This window comes from Andrographis paniculata, unplaced genomic scaffold (genome assembly GCF_009805555.1).
Source record: "Andrographis paniculata isolate CXL003 unplaced genomic scaffold, ASM980555v1 Contig45END, whole genome shotgun sequence".
Classification (NCBI taxonomy): domain Eukaryota; kingdom Viridiplantae; phylum Streptophyta; class Magnoliopsida; order Lamiales; family Acanthaceae; genus Andrographis; species Andrographis paniculata.
In genome coordinates this window covers 966,243-988,315 of record NW_026137579.1, presented here as the reverse complement: position 1 = coordinate 988,315, position 22,073 = coordinate 966,243, and the positions used below count along the sequence as shown (strand labels likewise).

Here is a 22,073-nt window from a genome sequence, read left to right as displayed (position 1 = left end):
CCTATAGAAAAGTTAGACACTCCCAATCCCAAGAAATAATAAGAACAAATTAATTAAACCCCAACGGACAGATTCAGTCACTCAATCAATTGATCGATTTATTTAATTTATTATTTTGATTTGATTTGATTTGATTAATGGCGACGAGGTGCGAGCTGTTCTTGGAGATTCTTCTTGCAATTCTGCTTCCCCCTTTGGGAGTGTTCTTCAGAAATGGTTGCTGCAGCGTACGTAAATTAATTTCTTTATATATATATATATATGTAATTGTGTGTCTTATTAATATTAATTGATTAAAATGAATGAATTAGGAATAATTATATATATACGTTACATATATGATGGATGCATGCATGCAGTGTGAGTTCTTCATCTGCGTGGTGCTAACGTTGTTAGGGTATGTTCCCGGGATCGTCTACGCCGTCTACGCCATACTTGTCGAAGGTGGCCGCCTCGACGAAGATGACGCCGACTATATGACGCCAATGAATGCTTAATTATTTGTTTTTTTTTTTTTTAACTTTTGATAATTTTCGATGGATTGGATCGGATTGTTGTCGATGATGTCGATTAATACTATTATTATTAGTAGTAGTAGTATATACGATATGATAATATGATATCTCTTCCAATGCGTTGGTATAATTTTTTTGTAACATATTTGTTGAGAAAAACATCGATCCCCATGACATAGCAATCGAGTTTCTTTGGACGTTGGTTCAAAATAATAATGGTGCTGACTGTAGACATGTGAAATAATAAAATAATACACTCCTCGTCCACTCTAAAGATTTCATTTATTTTTTGCATCATTTTGCTTAACATTAAAAATGTCTTTATATTTGTATAATTTTTTTCACAAATATCATTGTAATAGTATTATAAGACACTGAGAAAAGTATTTTTGCTATTTTCCTTTAATTTGTATTACGTTTTGATATAATAATTAATATTCAAAGAACAACATACAAAAAGTAAATATGACTTTAGAGCCGGACGGAGGTCGGCTCTAAAGGTCTCATTTTTTTTTCATGTTGATATTTGAATATTAATAATTCCGTTCGTGAACTCGGCTCGATTCGGCTCAGTTAAAGCTCGTTCGCGAACGTTAACAAGCCGAGCCGATCAACATAAATAGGCTCGTTTGGTTAACGAACGAACCCGAATTTTGTTCGCGAACATTCTTTTAAATAATATATTTATTATAAATATTATATATACATATAAAATTATAATTTATAAATAAATAAAATATTAATTTAAAATATATAAATAAATAATTTTAAATTTTATTTATAATTTATATATAAATTTAAAAAAATAAGACAAACGAATTCGAATGAACTCGAACGAGCTTAATCGAATCTAAACGAGCCGAACACGAATACGAAGTCATACAACAAAAATTCTTAACGAGCTCGAACACTACGAACAAGCTCGAAAGTTTAACGAATGAACACGAGCCTTGTTCGCGAACATTAACAAACACTTAAAACTTGGCTCGGCTCGACTCAACTCGGATCGTTAACAGCACTATATTTAAGTTAGGGTGGCAGAAGATGAATGGAATACTCCCTCCGTCCCATAAAAAAATATTCATTTGCTTATATAAATGTAATGGAATTTGTGTAATATATTGTAAATTGTCTGTATAATTACTTAAAAAATATATATATATTTTTGCTTTGGAGGGACTAAAATAAAAAAAAATGAATATTTGTGAAGAAGTATTTTATTTAATAAAAGGGAGATAATGTATATATAAATAAATGGGCAAAGACACAACAAAGAACCAGCATTTCTCCAAGAAATGGATGATAAAGAAGCCGACGGGGTCACCGACATGGAGCGATTCACCATCGCCGCCTCCGGCGCAGACTGGGCGGAATTGACTCATGAGTGCCTCATCAATATCCTCTCCCGCCTTCCTTTGGAGGATCGATGGCGATGCGTCATGTTTGTATGTAAGTCATGGCACCACGCCTGCAAGGATCCCTGCCTCAATTCGGTGCTTGATCTCGAATCTCACTTCCAGTCCGCGTCGGACATGCCTCGCTTCTGGACTCCAGAATTCGAGCGCAGGATCGATAGTATGGTCGCATCCGTCGTCGCCTGGAGTGCCGGCTCCCTCACGGAAATCCGCGTCAGGCACTGCTCGGATCGATCGCTGTCGTTGGTTGCTCAGAGGTATATTTTTACACCTCAATTTGATACTTTTCAGATCTATCTTCTGATTGATTTAATACGGTTTCATTTTGATTTTCTTTTTTGGCTACGTACAATTGGGATTTTCCTTGTCTAGGGTTGAATTATGTGATTATTCAATAGCTATTCTCATCTAAGTTTCAATTCAATAGGTAGTCTTCTTTTATCCCGAGCTGGATACCTTGCGACTTGATAATCGACACTATTTTCTGCAAATTAACAAATTCTAGATACGTTTTAAAAGAGGATGATCAAATCTCCATTTTCTTTCATAGAATACAACCTTTTCTTGTTTTGTTGATTTAGATTTGGTTCTGAAACCATTGATTTAAAGGGATTTCTACCTTCTCATCGAATGTTGCTTCTATTAATAATGATCCTCTAATATCATTGAAATGTTTTGCCATAAATTTCTTGCAAGCATGTTTGCTGTTAATGATTATGACTATAATCTGCTCTTTTGTTCTAACTTTTGTAAACTTCTTATCATTCTCCTAAAACTGCATTCATATTCTTCACTCTGTTTGCTCATCGTTTCTAAGAAATGTAATAACAGGGCTTGACTTGTTTGTACACACTTACAGTGCCCCAAATCTTCAAGCTCTTTCGATCAGGCATTGTCCCCATGTAACTGATGCAACCATGGCTGCAATAGCATCTGGATGCCCAAAGATTAAGGAGCTTGATCTCAGCTCCTGCTATGAAATATCCCACAAATCTTTGGCGACCTTAGGAACTAATTGTCCTAACATTTCTACGCTGAAGCGCAACTTCCTGAGTCCTTCCCAACATGTCGGAATTGTTCCATCAGAATATCTGAATGCGTGTCCTCAGGATGGAGATTCAGAAGCTGCCGCCATCTCAAAATTCATGCCCGGTCTTCTCCATCTTGAACTCCAATTCTCCAAGTTAACTGCAAAAGGCCTTATTATGATCTCTGAAGGGTGCCCGAAATTGGAGTATTTGGATTTATCAGGATGTGCGAATGTGACCAGTCGCGATATTGCCAACGCAGCATTGAATCTGAATAACTTGCTAACTTTCAAGAAACCCAACTTCTACATCCCGAGGTCTGTTTATCATACTGAAAGATACGGGCATTGGCAATTGTACGACCAGCGGTTCCAAACAGATGTATTCAGAATCTGATACGGCACCACTCAATTCCAAGACATATGTATCATAATTGTTTCAATGCCAAGATACCGCGTAAGTTTAAGTTCAAATTTACTACTGCTGTGATATATTGCTGCCATATTGCTGCATCACTTTACATACATATTTGTAGTTCTTTTAGTGAAGAACCTTATTAGAGTTGGATGTTCAGGTTATGCATGCTGTAACTCATATGTATAGTAATATAATAATTCGATTTGATTGACAGATATTTCCTATTTAATGTTTGTATTTGAGGATTTGAGCTGAATTCTTCTCGTTGGCTGAAAGCTCGCTTTAATTCGATTTTGTTCAACAGTACTTGTCCAGTCCCAACATGCCTGCTTACCGGAAGTAGTCTTATTAATTTTTTCAAAATATCACACAAAACACCTATATACATCACAATCATACTATTTGATGAAGATTTTCGAGTATATACATACATACAGTTGAGAGAAAAAACATATACCAAACCCATTATATCTATATCGGGTTTGTTTGTTTGGGGGTTTGGATTTTAAATTGGGATTTGAATAGTAAAAATTTTGAATTTGAATAATTATATGATGTGATATAAATAGGTGATGATGTGATGTTTTGAATGTAAAATTGATTTTTAGTATAATATAAAAAATAAAAAATAGGTGTTTGATTTGATGTTTTTGGGGGGGAAATTTTGGATGAATAGTGAGATTTTGTCCAAATCTCTCAACCGAACACACCCATCATGTATTTCTCATTATGGAGTAAACACATCGTCAATAGCATGACCCTCGGCCTTGGGAGCATGTCTAGAAAAAGAAGAAAGCGAAGGAAATGAACACAGAAGCATAGCCTGCGGGAGGCAGACAAGACATGATTTCCTTTGGGACTGCGGATGATGACGATGAAGATGAATTATCATGTCTTCTTGGTATCCTAGGAATTCTTCTCTTCTTCATTTCGACATTAATCAATCTCTTCATGGAGGTCTGGAAGCTTATCATAATCACCTTTTGCTGTTTTCTCTCAGCTTGTTGTCCCAATACTAATGAGTTGTTATAATTGGTGATCTTGGTTTCATTACAGCTGGTGTGATGGTTGAACTTGATGCTCTCACAACGATCACCCGTTAGGATTTTGAAATTGGACAATAACATCAACAACAACAACCATAATGGCGTTGAGGCTGTTATTGTGAAGCACAGGTTATAGAAGATTGGCGGATGATAGCTCATTTATGTGATAGTTGAATAAGGAAGGGATAGATCTTTATGAATTAACAAACTAGTATGTTTATTACACACTATTTGAGGATGGATGGAGTTGAGGGATGAGTCTCTTTTTCCTTGCAACCTTCTCTTATACGAATGTAAGGTTTCCTACCTTCCTCCAGGTTTACTTTTAGGATAGAGTGGTGTAATTAGATAGCCCACACGAAACCTAGGAAGCTATAATGACTCGTAACCAAAACACCATTATCATAACCTTGGATAAAACGTTTGGACTAGATACACATGAATCATGATGTACACAGTCTCCATATTGTAAGTTCTGATGCAAAAGTAAACCCATCATTTATATCTTTTCCTGAAAATAAAATATAAATTTATATTTACTAAAGTATAGTAAGATAGAAACTAAAAATAATAACCAATGACTCCTGCAGTATGAAAGCAATACTCTACCCACTTAGTTAAGTAAGGAATTTATCATCCCAAAGAAAATAAAACGAAACCCATCCCACCAATAGATTATCAATAGCATATTCTTTAATAAGCAATTGAAAGTAAATATTGCTATTGAACATAGCAAAGAAATATTTTTTGAATACAGTTGCTAGGAAGATAATCTTTTAGATTGATGTAGTATAGTCATGATAGGATAAGTTGTTCATTCTTGCTTGTTATGTTGGTGAAATTGGATGCATTAAGAGTGATATGATAGTATAATAAGAGGAATCGAAAATTCCATGGAGTTTTAAGTTTGAATTCTATGCTTAATATGTATGATAAATTTGCGGCGCTAACCTGCGATGCACATTATTTTTTGGTGATTGCTTTTCCAGCTCCCGGCGTGAGTAAAAATCTGGTAAACAAGTTTAAATTTTGATTAAATAAACACACGCATATGTGGCTAAATTAGCAACTTTGCAGGAGCTTGCAAGCAATTTGTAGCCTTTCCACAGTTAAATCTGTAAGGGAGTTGATGCACACTAATACTGATTCTAAGCATATGTATGTAGAGCTTACCAGAAAAGAAAACACCTCATTCGTCTCCTTCTTTCCTTATGTGCACGTATGCTGAGAATAGATATGGTAGGGTGCTTATGAATCCTCTAAATAGTCGGTGATCATGCAAACAGTTTAGAAAGAATATCAGGTTGTAGCTTCTGAAGAAAGGAAGCTTGACCCAGCTGCCGAGTCAATTCGCCCACTAGGCGATCCATGTATAGCATGTATAGTGTGTTCCTGTTCTCCAAGAGCTCCAGAGATTTTCGAGCACGGAAGACAGAAAACAACCACTCTTGGAGGAGCTCTACATGACATCATGAGCAAATAACTAGGACTGTGAGAATTGGATGGAAAAACTAAATATTAAAGTAGAACATGATCATTGCTGTTTACAGGCGATGATGAAACACATACTCAAATCAAAGTCTTCAAGAGTCGACCAAGATTGGATGTAATCTGAAATCAGAAATTCGATCAGCTGAATCCTGCAGTTTACATGCATATGGATTGATGTTGATAAAGATATAGCTTCTTAGTTGCCAGACATGGTAAGCTAAATATAATTTATCATTCAAGTTCTAAGAAAGCAATCAATTGATTTGGACTGCCATAATTCAAAACAAATTAAAACTTACATTGCATACATGCAGTTGTTCATTCTGGGAAAGGAAACATCAAATGGATCCATGAAGAGTAAACTTTCTGCTGCCATGGAAATTCTCTCAGAAACCGCAAGGATCACTCGCTGACCGATATATGGATCTATTCCAAGTTTGCGCATCGGGTGCTGAACATAAAACTGGATGGTATTCTTAGTTATTTCTGAAAATAAAATAATAAATTAAAAAGGAACACGAGAAAAACATAGATAAACAGCTAAGAAAAAAATTGAGATTTATAAACTAACATCATGCAGCAATGGAAAGGATATAATTGCTTCCGCTCCGAATGGAGGGTATTGAATAGTATCTTATTACAACTGTAGTGCATGTAGAATAAAAACAAAAGAAAAGATGTACCTACATACACCAAAGGCATGGAAAGAAAAAAGAACATACATAAACAAGGACTAACCATCTCCTTCTGTTCCAGAGCACATCCTACGCACCAAACGGATAATTAAGCTACTCACAATGCTCTCAGTCTTCTCATCCAGATTTCCAGTGCTTGATAGTCCATTTAATGTTGCTTCATATAAACAAAATAATGAGTTAAAACAAATAATAGTCATAATTCCAATAAAACATGACATAAAAAAAAGGATATTTGTCCTGGAACCTATGGTGTGATAAAACAAACAATCATTGATACCTTTTACTTTTAACAATACTTTAGCAACTTTTGAAGCATATAGCATCCAATGGTCAAAACAAACAAAGTGTGACTAAAAGCCTTCAATCCTGATGAAAAACTTAAATTTTCTTTTACTGAACAGTAAAAATGAAATTTGCACTATCTATAAAGTATGTTGGAACCATTTAAAAACATCTACTTTATGCATTGCCTTTCTTTAAACTCACTTGATTTGATGCAAGAAAATATCAATTAATCTTCTCTAATCATGGAAGAAAATTCTGGATTCTTGACACATCCCAATATGAATTCTCTATCACTTTGGTATGCTAGAAAATGTATTGAGTCTTAGTAATATAACCTTCAATTGTATGTTAATTTACAGCACAAATTAAATAGTTTATTCACGAAGGTTTTGACAGTCCAGTTTGTATTCAAAATATTATTAGATAATTCAGCTTGATTTGGTACCAAGAATGAAGTCAACAGCCTGGTGTGACCAATTCTTGAAATAACCCTCATCTACCTGAAAGCATACAGAAGTGACAAAAGTCCCATAAAGAGAAGGCAATTAGATAATAATCACCAATGCCATAATAATGCAACTCTTGAAGACGGGCAGGGTAGAATAACACACTGCAGTAGGAGAAACTGTATCACAAAGCTCCACAAGAAAATCCACAGAAGCTTTCAGTTGCTCCATTTCATTAGCACTTTCTGCAACCACAGTAGTAACAAAACAATAAAAATGTGATTAAAGAATGAATCTAATGTCAACTATCATCTAAATAGGTCGACTTGTTCACTGGTAAATGCTATAAACCACAATATGACCACTGGAAATAATTGTAATCATCTTCTCGTCTGACCAGAAAATATTGGCATGTTTATTGATGATAAATCAATAGTATTATGGAGTGAGGTTGCTAAATATTTACTCATTTGGCATACAAGTCACAGGATGACTTGAATATAGATGGACAAAATGGTACCACACATACATCCACTCCATTTTAATTCTTATCAAACCAATAAAATGTCAAAATCCATGTATACTAACACCTTTCCATGTCTCTTACAAGTCTGATATTGAAATATTGCTATTGTTTAGCCATCATCAGAGAAACTATTTTCATCGTCACTTCTTTTGTACTATAAACAACTATATTTTACTTATTTATATATTTTCCTGTTACAACAAGCTCAGTTTAAAATGTATACACACAAATTGCAAACCAAAAGGCAGATTCACCTAAATTCGCCAATCCCCTGAAGGAGCCTTCAGGTCTCCGCCTCTTTCTCTCACTTAATCTAACTTCAACATTAAAGCAACAAATTAATTTAGTCACACAGAAGAAGCATTACAGAAGCACGGGAAGAACAAGAAATTTCCCTAAAGGAACATCAGTATACATCAGTGTAGTGAAATAAATTAGAATATTAAAGTATGGAGGAAACCTTGTCTGAGAAATCTCCGTCGGAGCACGTCATCAAACCTCTTCTGATCTGGTTCGTTCTTAGGGCTTAGCTGCCCCAAATTATCAAATAAATAGCATTTGCACGACATGTTTTGCGGAAATACATCCTGATTCATACCATCTGATGCAAGAAATAAGAAATATTAAAAATTATGCATGCTATTGCATGCATGTTTTAACTAGTCAATGCGCGTTTGAAAACATCACAAATCAAAATACCAAAACCACTTAAAAAGTAAAAATAAAAGTTCACATAATCAGATTCATCAATTGCAATCATGTGTGAGAAAGGAAACGAGGAGATTACCTTCAGCAATTTTGAGACATTCCTTAAGTCTAAGGTTTTCTTTCTTGCGCCACTTGGCCTAAACTTACCAAAAAAAAAATCCAAAATTACCATCTAAATACGAAAAAAAGACATAGGAAATTGAATGAGCTCATACATAGCGCCAGAAAACCTTTAGTTTCCATTTTATGACATCTGATTTGCCGGCATCAGAGTCGTTGTTAGTGGCAGAGGCAAGTGGTGGTGGTGGTGGTGGTAGTGGTGGAGGAGGAGGAAGAGCAAGCTTAGGATAGCAGCTAGATTCAACAACCGCCATTGCCATAGCGAGCTGGCGAGATGGATCCAAGTCGCTGTTTACTTGCTTTTCCAAACTCGACATTTCTTCAGAGCTAGATTTTGTGCGCGGGAACCGACGCCTTTCCTGCGTTCCGGTACAATATTTATAGGGAGCGGTGTCGTAGGCAAAAAAATAGGCTCCTAATATTGGGCCTATATTTTAATTCAGTTGGGCTTTTAGGACTATTTTCTGATCATTGCTATTTATTTTAGTAAATTTTACCTCACCATCCAGCCATGGTGGCTGGGCTTCTTCAGCCTCCACTCGAATTGGTACAAGACTACAGCAAGGGTTGTATATCATGTCGTTTGAAGACCTTCTGAGTCTGTTTTGACGACAGTTGATGGATCGCCGCTACAGGAATTAAGAGTATGAGACTCCGCAGTGGGGCTTGGAGCTCTTATTCTCCAATACGGCAGAATCGAACGTATTGACATGATATCTGGTAACTACCAAGTGTTTGAATTAGTTTACATGTAGTTGCAATTGGAATTTAAGATTATCGCTAATGATGCTCTGAGGAAATTGTCTCGAAATTTGTAGCCGTATTTATCCCTTTTCGTTTCCGTCACTTTTTTTTTTTTTTTGCTGCCAAATGCTCCGGTCCAAATTGCTCCACTAAGAAACCTAATGCAGCTGTGTCGTAAACATGGCATTGAGGAACAGTTGGAGTTTTAAACGTTGTTAGGCGCATGTATAATGATAATATGCAACCTTGAAAGCCTTTATGTCTGAGAAAAGATATTACTTGCACAGCGAATCATTATAGCAGGTGTGCTTATTTAAGTGTTTGTTTTGATGCAGAGTTTTTACATTTTATGTTGGATTTCCATCTCTTGTAATTGGGAGAAGAAGGGTTTCAGTGGTTACCATCAGTAGTCTTTCTTCGTGCTAATTTGTTTTTGAGTTGAAGCTAGTAGAGTTTCAAGGGCTTTCTTGAGAAAAGGGTAGAAATTTTCTTAGGTTGCCTTGAATAATAATATCCATTTCCCTCTCCAATTACTGCTTGGTGTCATCACCATGTTGTCTCTTCAACAGAAAATTCAACCCTTCCACTGGATTGCCTCCATCAAGCTCTCATTCACCACACTTCCCAGCTCTGTTGATCCCAACCAAGTCTCCTCTATACCAAAATTCCAACTTCTCAAGTCTTACACTGTCACACCCCCAATTAAACCATGGCCCAAAGAACTCACCCCCAAGCGGCTTCGCCTCATCATCTCCCAACAGCAAAATTTAGATCTTGCTCTCCAAATTTTCCACTATGCCGGTAATTACCAGCCTGGTTTCCACCATACATATGAAACCTACCATTCTATGATTCTCAAGCTCTGCCGCTGGCGTGCATTTGGACCAATCGAATCTATCTTGAATGAGTTGCGTGTTTCAAAAATCAAGTGCGGTGAGAATACGTTCATAACTCTCATTCGAAACTATGGTCTTGCTAGCAAACCTAAAGAGGCAATCAAAATGTTTCTTCGAATCAATGATTTTGGTCTTCAGCGGTCAGTTCGCTCATTCAACTGTTTACTCAATGCCTTGGTTCAGAATAAAATGTATGATTCCGTTTACCTTATGTTCAAGAACAGTCAGAAGAGGTTCCAAGTTGTGCCCAACGTGTTTACTTGTAATATATTACTAAAAGCTTTGTGTAAAAAGGGTGACTTGGAGGGTGCCCGCAAGTTGTTGGATGAAATTCCTGGTATGGGGTTGATTCCGAATGTGGTGAGTTACACAACCCTCATGGCCGGATATGCTGATCGAGGTCACATGGAAGGGGCAAAGAGAGTGTTTGATGAGATCTTGGACCGAAGTTGGTTACCGGATGCTACAACTTACACTGTTCTGATGGATGGGTATTGCAAGCTGGGCCAATTTGTTAAAGCCACAAAAGTGATGGATGAGATGGAGGAAAATGGAGTTTCGCCTAATGATATTACATATAGTGTGATGATTGAGGCATTATGCAGAGAAAGAAAATCTGGAGAGGCAGTGAATATGATTGGTGATATGCTCGATAAGAAGTATGTACCGAGCTCAGCATTATGTTGTAAGGTGATTGATGCCCTCTGCTGGGATGGGAAAGTCGATGAAGCATGTGGCCTGTGGAGATTGCTGTTGCTAAAGAACTGTACTCCAGATAATGCCATATCGAGCACACTTATATATTGGCTATGCAAGGAAGGGAAGGTTTGGGAGGCGAGGAAATTGTTCGATGAGTTTGAGAGGGGCACTATTCCGAGTGCTTTGACATATAACACACTTATTGCAGGAATGTGCGAGAAAGGGGAGTTATACGAGGCGGGGAGGTTATGGGACGATATGGTCGAAAGTGGATGTGTTCCCAATGCCGTCAGCTACAATGTGCTGATTAGAGGATTCTGCAAAGCAGGCTATGCAGGGGAAGGGATCAGAGTTTTGAAGGAGATGATGGATCAAGGCTGCACTCCTAATGATTCAACACTTGGTATATTAATTGAAGGGCTTTGTGATTCTGGATTAGAAGCAGGTATTTCGGATGTACTTAGCATTGCTGTATCGAATAAACTGGAAATCAAATCTGATGTTTGGAGGATATTGTTGAAGAAATTCATGACCAACAGCGCTAATATAGGGATTACTTTGGAAGGGATCTTGGCGGCAAAAACTGCTTAGGTTGGATTGTGTTTGTACGGAACTTTATCCTGAAGGTTACCGGTGAATTTGGTGAATTTGTGAAGTGATAGAAACACTCATGGGATTTTCTGTAAGATTACCTTAGATTTAAAGTAATTTTTTTATTTAGAAAATATATTATCAAAGCTGATCCAATGAAATTTTTGAATGCTGTGAAATCGTCTTGTAAAATGCTTTTGTAAGATTCATTCTTTAAAATATAGTGGTTTGTATTTGTAACTTTAAATCGTATAAGATCAAAGGATTGCATCTGGACAATCGATTGGAATATAAATTTATTTGATAAAATTATATAATTTTAATTTGAATGTTTAATCTATATTAACTAATAATAGCTAGACAAGCCTATCCTCATCCAGACAAATGACAATACATTAACGGCTTTTTTGTCTCCTCTCCAATGATTCTTCTGGGGATTAGAAAATATTATACTAAATGATATAAATTTGTGTTGTTATAGGGTGCTGCTGGTTTTAGGCAGGATGGAGCAACGTTCTAATATCATTCTTTTCAAATTTTCAGAATTTTGTTGCATCATAATTCATCCTGCCTATGTCTTTGTAAACATTCAATGATACGTGTATATATACATGAATTCAATTGTCTTCTGCTTGATTCTTGTGCAAAGGAAAATCCTGTTTCTTCAAGCAATAAATAATAAACAAGAAAGCATTTCCATTTTTAGAACCCTTAATTGTTATTGTTGAAGGATTTCATTCTTTTCTAGTTTTATTTTTTGTTTGTTATTTGCATCCTTGTGAATCCGTCAGCTGTAATTGAGGGTCAAGTTTGGGAACCTTTTTTCCTCGTTCCGTCATGAATTTTTGAGAAAATACTGCGAGCAGGATTTGAATTGGGTTTGAGGTTTATACAGTCTACCCAATTATTCGATTAAATGCCTGACCGGCAGGAATAGTTCTGATCCTTTCTTCTCTGCAGGGAACAGGTAAGAATAGTTTCTTTTAATGCTGGTGATCACTGATAATTTCATTGATTTTAGCATTTCCTAAATATGGAAGACATTCTAGGGTTTGTTTCTTTTGTACAAAATTTCTTACACATTTTCCAAAAAAAAAATTTAATCATGCTATGGCTGTTCAAGGCATGGTGATGTCCGAAGCTGAGATACGGGCTCTGAAGGAAGCGCTCTGCAACCAGCAAGAGCTTCTGCAGAAGCTTTACAGTGAATTGGATGCCGAAAGAGAAGCCTCTGCCACAGCGGCTAGCGAAGCATTGTCTGTGATACTGCGTCTGCAGGGTGAGAAGGCTGCTGTAAAAATGGAAGCAGAGCAATACAAGAGGCTGGCTGAGGAGAGAATGTGCCACGCAGAGGAATCTGTTGCCGTAATTGAAGATATCATCCAAGAAAGAGATATGGAGGTGGCTGCATTGGACTACCAAGTCCAAACTTATAGGTCGAAATTGTTAAGCATGGGTTTGGATGTTGAGGATGACTCCGATGGAAATGACTTGAAATCTCCTGATGCCCGTTTGAGGAATGAAACCCCATCGGGAGATAATAAGGGGTTTCATGGCGGCTTGCAAAGGAGATTTTCTGAACCTATGCTTGTCAAGTATAAAAAGACTATGGCTGACACACCAAGCACTTCTCCGAAAAAGGAAAAGATTTCTGGTAAAAAGGAGGGACTTCCTCCAAAAGGCCAGGAAACAAACTTGTCCTTGGAACTGGAAAAGAAGGCTGATAGTTCGACTCACGGAAACATTGATTCTTATGGTGAGAAGATAAAGAAATTGAGTGTACGAGTGAAAAAGTTAACTGGGGATGACGATGCAGACAGCTCGAGGAATGAAACCAGGTCTCCTCCGTCGCTTCCTTCCGGGCTAAATTTTGGTGATCCGAGTACATCGAAGAGAGCAGCCATTTCAGATGAAACTGAGCAGAACATTTGTCCTGCAAATTCATCAAAAGATGGTGGGGCTGCTGATGGTCATGGTTCGCCGAGCATTCATGATGTTTTTGAAGTTCCACAAGCTGACGAGAGCTGCAGCACGTGTAGACAGCCATCGCCAGTTGATCTCAAAATGAAGAAAGCCTGTCGAGATTCTGAGACACATGGAAGCAAAGAGGTTGTCCACCCGGAAGCTGTCAAGCTTTACGCTAAAGAGGAGCATGACTGGTTGAAGAAACTGTTCCAATCCACTCATGATGAGAAGCACTTGTGTAAACCGAGCAATATTGCTGCTATTGACCGTGCTGTGCGAGAACCTTCCACAAGCATTGGTGAACCACCCGAGGCCATTGATTGTGCTAAACAAGAATCTACCACAGGCATTGCTGAACCCGAGGGCAGTTCAAGCCAATCAAACCTGGCCTCAGTGATACATGAGGCTGCCAAGAGACTGGCTCAATTCACTCGCAAAGAGGAAGAGTTGAAACTGCTTAAAGAAATCAATAGAAAACTAGATTTATTACGCGCTGATGTTAGGAGCCAGAGAAAGGATCAAAAGCCCCCTGTGCAAGAGGACCGATCCTCCTCTCTCCCTGAGGTATGTAGTATATCTTCTTCTCCAAGCTGTCTATCTTTTGCATGTTTTTATTGATGTTTGACATTCAATGCAGGCAATGCTTTACTTTTGGCTATGAACAAGCATAAAGACACACGCCACCAGGTACTACAAATTGTGTCTATGTGATGAAGTCTTGCAGTCTATTGTATAGAATGTATATTCAACCTTACCAATATGTGATCTATGTATAGAGAAACTACTCCCTTGTAATGATTGTAACAGTTGAATCAATTGTTTTCAATTTTTGATATACTTAGAAGAGGAACATACGTTTAGCTTGATACCACTCTTTTCTTTCTAAATGAATTATTTGATGACTGTCTATCAATGCTGCAATGTGTCTCAACCTTTCTTCCGTTAGACTTTAAAAAATAAGTCATGCTCAGCTGCTGGACCGATGCGAAACTTAGATCTGTCTATCAAATATACAAAATTATGTCGAACAATGGTTGTTTTTACTGTCTTCTTTATATGCTGATCCAAAAATTTCTTTTTCTATATACTTCATGTTTCATAAAAGAGCCCCATGGCATGAATATGAAAAACACGATAAAAAGGAGGTGTAAAAGTCTTCCTCCTTACATATCTCACTTTCATTAAACAATCACTTCCTTTTGTTTGGTTATTTATTTTCTACACGAGTATTGAAGGGCCATTTGGATTTAGCAACCAAACGCTGAGGATACCATCAGGCTGCAGGTTAGTTTTACTTTTAAAGTCGACATGCACAAAGTTTGTAGCTTAAACTCTATTTCTAACAATTTCAAATATACGAGACGAATGTAGTTAGACATGGAGAAAATCTTCCATTAGCGTTGAACCACTAGAAACAATGCCTTGTCGAAAACTTGTAAAAGAGTAACACAAGAGAGAACCTAACTCTTAGCATTAAGTGTTCATTTACCTACTTGATTTTAAGTGATCTGTCTTAATAGATAGTATTTATCTTCACGGAGTTGCTTTTTAGAAGTCAGCCTTGAGTAATTATCCCAACCTCTGTATCCATCTATAACTTCAACAAATGTAAAATGAAGATCAATGTTAGGAAAGTATCTAGTTAGCCATAATTTTGGTTTAGTTAACACCATAGATATACGTACACATGTATATATCAAGTCTGACATTAATGTGTGCAATCATTTTACTATGAATCTACCTTGAAAAGGTTCTATTAAGAATAAAGTAGTAATAAGGTCAACAGAGAAAAAGGATACAAAAGTTAGTTGACATTGTTATGCGGAAATCTGTTTGGTATGTTACCAGACATTAATTTTGCCTTAGAAGCTGTCCATATTTTAGGATCAACCTGAGATGCAAGTGGCAGTCATCAGTTCCACTTTGCAAGAACTGCTGAGGAAACCATAAAAGAACACAACTCTGGGAAAAAAGGTAGATTGATGATAGCAATCCCATTATTGTTCCTAATTTCTTGTTTTTCACGGCATGAAAATAATTATTCATTTTGAGAATTGTGTTGTCTGTGTATATACTACTTATATGCATAAATTAGGAAAATAATAATAAATAGAAATTCGAACATTAACATATTTTGAAGTATGACTTATGGCTGAAGATTGCACACAAATGAGGTCAATGGGTCATGTATTTCATCCGTGTTGACTTAAGGTGCTCTTTATGGGGTTGGCTTTTACAGAAGTCAACAACAAGAAACTGTAGAGAAAGAACATGTCACCATCCAAGATCTTTCTACAAGCATAACATTCCATACATGTACGGAAATTGAAGATAAGTATTCCCAAACTCTAGTACTACTTCTTGTTGGGGATTAGTGTTGATTGGATAGTTCTTTGAATCACAATAAACAGGCTTTCCAAATATAATAACTCTACCTTACGTCTTTTCATGGGTATTAGAAATTTGTATAAGAAATAAGACAAAGAACAGTTCAATTTTTGGTATAAAAGAAAATTCTGAGTAGAATAGAAGTCAAAGATTAAAAACGTGTAAGGACGTAAATTCTTGCCCGAATTTTATTTTCTCAATTCTTTTTGTTTTTTGTTAATATAAAATGAAACAAAAATTTTCAGAAGATGATCCTTCCTTAGGTGGGGACAAGCACAATTTTCACAACACGAACACTACCTTAGTCATAGTCATGCCACACACTATTTCCAATATTTATCATTTTTATTATAAATCTTTGTAAGCTAGAACGGCAATACTAGTTACCCGCTCCACATGTCCCATCCCGGTGTTTGCCTAGTCTGAACGTCTCAAGGCTTCGAATAAATCAAATTACGCTATAATTACCAACACTTTTTTCCTTCTCATGTTCTCCTGCTTCTATGAAACTGTATATTTATCTATATTTTTTTGATTTCCAATCAAACGTTTGTATGTTTAAGATAATATCTGCAGACACATGTAGATATCGACTCTATGGTGCTTCCCTTATTTCAAATCCTTGGCCCACAATAACTTGAGTGGTTGTTGCTGTTAGGAAGGGGGGATGAACTTGAAACAGAACTTAGAACAAGTTAGGCATCAATGGTGATTAGATTCTCAACTAGCTCATTGTACCAATCAATACAGAAAAATCTTCATCAAGTATTTGTATACATACATATCTATATTTATTTATTATTACACACACACACTAGATATAAGTGGCAAGTGGTCCTGCAGGCAGAAAGTGCATAAATATTTTAAACACCAGAAGGTCCAATGCAAGGACCAGATTTTGTAAGGATCACTAGTAGACAGACCTATAGATGATATCAGGACAATCTTCAAATGCACTACAAAAGGATATGTAATAATTTAGTCTGGATAACAAAATCATGAAAAGTTCTTTTAAGTGCAGCATATCAGCCAGATTTAGGAGTAAGTTGGGTAGTTCCAACCTTCCCACTAGAATGCATATGAAACAAAACATTTTTAAGTTTTAACTTAATGGTAGACTCAAAGAATGATTTAGTTCAGTGTTCTTGATTGTCTGGATGAATAAATATCATCAGAGTTAAAGAATTTCATAGTAGCATCAACCTTCTGCCATTGTCAGATTAGAAAACATAGACTGTGACTCTACTTATCGACAACCTTAAGGACTCACTGAAAAATGGCAGAAACTTGATGATAGATGCATCAGAAAATGTAGATTTTCTATTCATAAAAGAATATCGCAGTTCGTTTGTGTTTGCTCGGTAGCTAAAGTTGAAGGGCTGCAAAGATACTGCTTCAAAAGGCTGATTTCGCCAGCAATGTCAAGCATAGTTGGCCTAATGGCAGGGTTGTGCTGTGTGCAGATTAGGCCTATTTCTATAAGTTCTAGGATCACATCGCGCCATATCTTCTTGTCACATGGGGCCATTGTTGCACGCGGTGCACATCTCTCCATGGCTTCTTCCATAATTGTCTCTAGCCGGTTTGGGTACCGACTCCTAATCCATTCGTGCATGTTAGAACCTTCTTGGAAAAGTATGTCTGTGGGGCGTTTCCCTGTCACGATCTCCAGTATAAGAACCCCGTAGCTATAAACATCTCCTTGTGTTGAAGCATGCTTTCCCATTCCATATTCTGCCACCAAAACATCGAATTTATCAGGAAATATATTATCATTGTTAGTAGCTGTTACTAAATGTGAAGTAGGATATTATTCAGAAAGGGATTTTAATTACATACCAGGGGCAATATAGCCAACTGAGCCACATAGGAGACCATCTGTAGAGTCGTAGGATCCGGACTCATCGACAGGATCAGCACCTTTAACCAGTCTTGCAATGCCGAAGTCAGTGACCAGGGCAGTCATATCATCATCAAGAAGAATGTTGCTCGGTTTGAGATCACAATGCACTACCTTGACAGGGGCATGGTGGTGCAGATAGGCCATCCCTTCGGCTACATCGCTGCAAATGCTCACAAGCTGCATGAGATCCAACCCGTGTTTTGAACCATGGCTTGGATACAGATGATTCTCAAGGCTTCCATTCTGCATCAATGGAAGAACCAAGGCCTTAAAATCAGGCCTGCTGCAGGTAGTTATTATCCTGATTAGATTCCTGTGCCTAGTCCTCTTCAAAACCTGGCACTCCCTCTTGAAACTCCCTGCGATTTCTCCTGCTGCTTTGGAATTGATAACTTTAACAGCTATCTTTGTGTTGTCCTGAAGAATTCCCTTGTAGACATGGCCAAATCTGCCGGATCCCACTAGGCTCGAACCACTGAATCCTCCAGTAGCTTGGATCAGCTGTCTCCGGGAAATCCTTGGATACTTTATCTCCTCGGATCTTGCTTCTTCTTCGTCTACAATGTCCTTGCCTTTCGAAACAGGCAGCTGTTCCTTTCTGTACTTTGATCTCAACACTAAAGGATATCCTGCTATGCAGAACATGGGAGTAATGAGTAATGACAGGAGAATCGCCATCAAGAAATGGCGACGAGGCGGCCTCTTTCTGTGGCAGTTCTGCAGGCCCTTAACCGAGCCACAGAGCCTGCCATTTCCGATAAAAGAATTGATTGTCAGTGATGAAAAAGCACCCTCATTGTTGACATTCCCACAAAAGTTGTTGTAGGAAAAGTTCATGGCCTTCAGAGATGATGATGCCTGCAGAGATATCGGCAACTCCCCACTTAACATATTGAAGGAGACATCGAGTTCTTTTAGGTAAGGCAAGGTCCCTATGGATCCAGGAAACTGTCCTTCCAAAGCATTGTTCGACAGGTTGAGATTCTCCAGAGCAGTGCAACTCCCAAGCTGTGAAGGCAATGGCCCTGTCAGATTGTTCGACGACAGATCAATGGCCAGCACCATATCCATTTTGCTAAGCTCGAGCAGAATATTCCCAGACAGGAGATTGCTGGACAGATTCAGGTACAATGTTAGACCTGTCAAACCAGAAACTTCATTTGGAATCTCCCCAGAAATCCTGTTATGAGAAAGGTCAAGAATCTCCAAGTTTCTGCATTTTCCTATGCTCTGTGGAATGGATCCCAACAGCTGGTTTTCATAGAGCAGAAGCTTCCTCAGCTGCGGTATCTCGCACAAGCTATCAGGGATGGTGCCAGAGAGTTTGTTTTTTGACAGGTCTAGAAGGCCTAAATGAGGCGTATTCCATAAGGTGGATGGAATGTCGCCGGAGAGTGAATTATTCGATAAAATTAACCTCTCCAGCCTCCCCATTTGGCAGAGTTCAGAAGGTACAGAGCCATCAAGAAAATTGTTAGACAAATTCAGGAGGGTAAGATTGACAAGCCGGGAAATCTGCGGTGGGATTGGACCGTGTATAAGATTAGAATCGAGGTTAATCTGTACAAGAGCAGAGAGATCGCCAATAATAGAAGGCAACTCTCCTCCGAGGTTATTACCAGCCAAGTCAATTTCTTGCAAGTTAGAGGAGTTAACTAAGGATGCAAAAAAGGGGTTGAGGTCAGTGTTGCCATTGTGGCTTGAGAAGTTGTTGTAGGACAAGTACAGGAACTTCAAATGCGACATGGAAGCGAAAACCTCATACGGCAGCTCCCCTGTCAGCAGATTCTGTTCCAAGTCGAGCCACTCCAGTTTTGAAGAATTTGAAAGGGCTAAAGGGACTTCTCCCACAAGCCTGTTCGACCAAAGAAGAAGATACTTCAACTCTTTGAGCTGATCACATCCATTATCTAAAGGAATTTCGCCGGTTAGTGAGTTGTTCGACAAGTCTAAATATTGCAGGGAAGATGAGCCATTGCAGAAAAGTGATGTAGGAATTTCACCAGACAGCTTATTGCTTCCCAGATTGAGATACACAAGTTCCTTAAGAAATCCCAACTCGGCAGGAATTTTTCCCACGAGAAGATTGGTCGATAAGCTGAGCTCTACGAGGTTGGAAAGAGAACCGATCTCGACTGGAATCCATCCTTGGAAGAAGTTTCCAGATAAGTCGAGAATCTGTAATTCTGAGAGGTTGAAGAGGGCAGGGGAGATGGTTCCATGGAGGGACTTATGGCTCAAGTTCAGCTCTACAACTCGATTCTTGTTGGCATCACATCCCACGCCCGACCATTCGCATACTTGGGACAGATTATGAGCAGAGGAAGGATATGATGATCTCCAGCTCAGCAGAGAGTTCTGAGGATCGTTTGTAATCCCCGACATGAAGGAAAGAAGGGATAGGCCGTCGTGCAAGATTCGCGCGTCGTTGCGCGAATGCACGGCGTAGAGAACTACAATGGAGAAGATGAGATCAAACATGGAAAAGTTGCACCACCCCATCAAAAAGAATTTGAAGTTTTTAAGGAGGTAACAATGGCAAGAGTTTGATGAATTTGAGGTTTTGTGGCTTGTAATGTTGCACAAGATTGCACCATGCAAGCACACACTGTTAAACTATATATATACATATATACATACGTATGTATTATGTGTGTATATATATATATATATCAGAAAATGAAATTTTGAATATTAATTTAGATGCCTAACTTCTGTGGAAGGGTGGAGGAGGTTACCTTTGGCGCCTTAGATAGTTGACAATCAACGTTCAACACGTGGGGAGTTATAGCTGACGACGTTAATAAATAAATAAATAAATTAATTAATTGTTAAGTGTGAGGTTTATTTTATTAATTTGGTGGACATGTCATTAGGCCTAACTATCTCTAGCTTTAATTTTGTTCTTCTTTGCTGCTGCTAAAGATTAATTAAATAGTGCGATTAGTGGAAAATGAGTTGTTAAACATATATAATTAAAATATTTATATTTATATTTATATTAATTAAGACAGCATGCTATATTATGCTTCGTGGGTTTGAGGATGAACTGCTCAATTAGAATGATGCATTGCCGGTGCACATGTCGGCCAATGACAAACACTTTATTTTTTTATAACCTCAGAATTTACTAACTGTTATTTTTTGAGTCTATATTAAATAAATTTTATTAGGGCAACAAAAATATATAGGTGAGTTCAATCAAATCAAATGAAATCTTGGTGGAACCCTAGTTTTGAAGTTTGGTGACGACTTCAATTGTACTGATTGTAAATGGAAAGAAAACCCTATAATTACTTATGGAAATGGAGTTGAAATTTGACTATGTATGTATATATGTAACTATACATTAACTAGGCCACTTGTTGATGTGTGTGACTTTATATTACATGTTGCCCACTTGATGGGATGATATATGATACTAGCAATTTCCTTCGTTTTCAATTTAATCAATACACACATTTATTTATATTTATATATATATATATATATATGTGTGTGTGTGTAATATAGGTCACATTGTCAATATATTTAGCTCATAGGCCACATTGACAAGCTTTTTCTCAAAAGGGTCTTTGAGCTTTTTCTGAAAATTTTATCTACTTCATATCCTCAACACAACTTGTCCATTAATGTTTATATGTAACTGTAAACAAGTCAAGAGTACTAAATATGATACAATTATTGCATAAATATGTTGGAGATTTGAGAGGAAAGTTAGAAAAGGCCAAATATTAAATGCAAATGACTATTATTACAGCACTCACTATATAAAATGTTAAAAGATCATAGTGTGGGCAGGGGGGAGTTATTGGCTCATGTGTTCTAATTCATTTGTTTATTTTATTGAAATAGTGGCTTCATTTTTATTTTTCTCTCTAAAAAAATAAAAATAAGATATGGTACTGATTTGAAATCGAAGCTCTATTTATCTTTTCAATGAGTTTGCACAGTTTTATGAGAATGATTACAAATGGAGTCAAGCCATCATCACTATGTGTGTGTATATATAAATAATTATACATAAATAATAATGGTAGACTCATAAAAAGTCTAAAGAAGGTGCATGTTTGCTAAAAATATTTATTTTCTTACACCGACCATGAATTTATCAATTTCATTAGTATTGTTTAATACCAAGCTAGTAACATTATTATTATTTTTTTTATTTGAAAAATCAATTGAGAAAATT

At 37.3% G+C, this 22,073-nt stretch overlaps 4 protein-coding genes across 6 annotated transcripts; 2 read left to right on the top strand and 2 right to left on the bottom strand.

The window, feature by feature from the left end:
* Positions 1 to 1,774: 1,774 nt before the first annotated feature.
* LOC127251591 (F-box protein SKIP1-like) lies at positions 1,775 to 3,604 on the top strand. The gene is made up of 2 exons (XM_051275335.1): positions 1,775 to 2,187; positions 2,790 to 3,604. The coding sequence occupies exons 1-2, from the start codon at positions 1,811 to 1,813 to the stop codon at positions 3,352 to 3,354; spliced, it is 942 nt and encodes a 313-aa protein (XP_051131292.1). The 5' UTR covers positions 1,775 to 1,810; the 3' UTR covers positions 3,355 to 3,604.
* Positions 3,605 to 4,675: 1,071 nt separating this feature from the next.
* LOC127251590 (protein MULTIPOLAR SPINDLE 1) lies at positions 4,676 to 9,348 on the bottom strand. Its single transcript, XM_051275334.1, has 11 exons — positions 9,193 to 9,348; positions 8,806 to 9,054; positions 8,655 to 8,712; positions 8,328 to 8,468; positions 8,122 to 8,184; positions 7,507 to 7,586; positions 7,341 to 7,395; positions 6,651 to 6,764; positions 6,212 to 6,398; positions 5,991 to 6,061; positions 4,676 to 5,880 (listed from the first exon to the last, which is right to left on the bottom strand). The coding sequence occupies exons 1-11, from the start codon at positions 9,271 to 9,273 to the stop codon at positions 5,696 to 5,698; spliced, it is 1,284 nt and encodes a 427-aa protein (XP_051131291.1). The 5' UTR covers positions 9,274 to 9,348; the 3' UTR covers positions 4,676 to 5,695.
* On the top strand, positions 9,219 to 14,497 carry LOC127251589 (pentatricopeptide repeat-containing protein At5g16420, mitochondrial). Of its 3 annotated transcripts, none has more exons than XM_051275332.1 (3): positions 9,219 to 9,415; positions 12,749 to 14,154; positions 14,228 to 14,497. In XM_051275332.1, the coding sequence occupies exons 1-3, from the start codon at positions 9,406 to 9,408 to the stop codon at positions 14,249 to 14,251; spliced, it is 1,440 nt and encodes a 479-aa protein (XP_051131289.1). In that variant the 5' UTR covers positions 9,219 to 9,405; the 3' UTR covers positions 14,252 to 14,497. The 3 variants fall into 3 exon arrangements, with proteins under 3 accessions (XP_051131289.1, XP_051131288.1, XP_051131290.1); XM_051275333.1 differs by lacking the exon at positions 9,219 to 9,415 and adding an exon at positions 11,624 to 12,592; XM_051275331.1 differs by lacking the exons at positions 12,749 to 14,154; positions 14,228 to 14,497 and adding an exon at positions 9,775 to 12,729 and having other exon boundaries at positions 9,244 to 9,415.
* Positions 14,498 to 17,065: 2,568 nt separating this feature from the next.
* On the bottom strand, positions 17,066 to 20,469 carry LOC127251757 (putative leucine-rich repeat receptor-like serine/threonine-protein kinase At2g24130). The gene is made up of 2 exons (XM_051275613.1): positions 17,818 to 20,469; positions 17,066 to 17,712 (listed from the first exon to the last, which is right to left on the bottom strand). Exons 1-2 carry the CDS (start codon positions 20,381 to 20,383, stop codon positions 17,303 to 17,305), a joined length of 2,976 nt encoding a protein of 991 aa, XP_051131570.1. The 5' UTR covers positions 20,384 to 20,469; the 3' UTR covers positions 17,066 to 17,302.
* Positions 20,470 to 22,073: the final 1,604 nt, after the last annotated feature.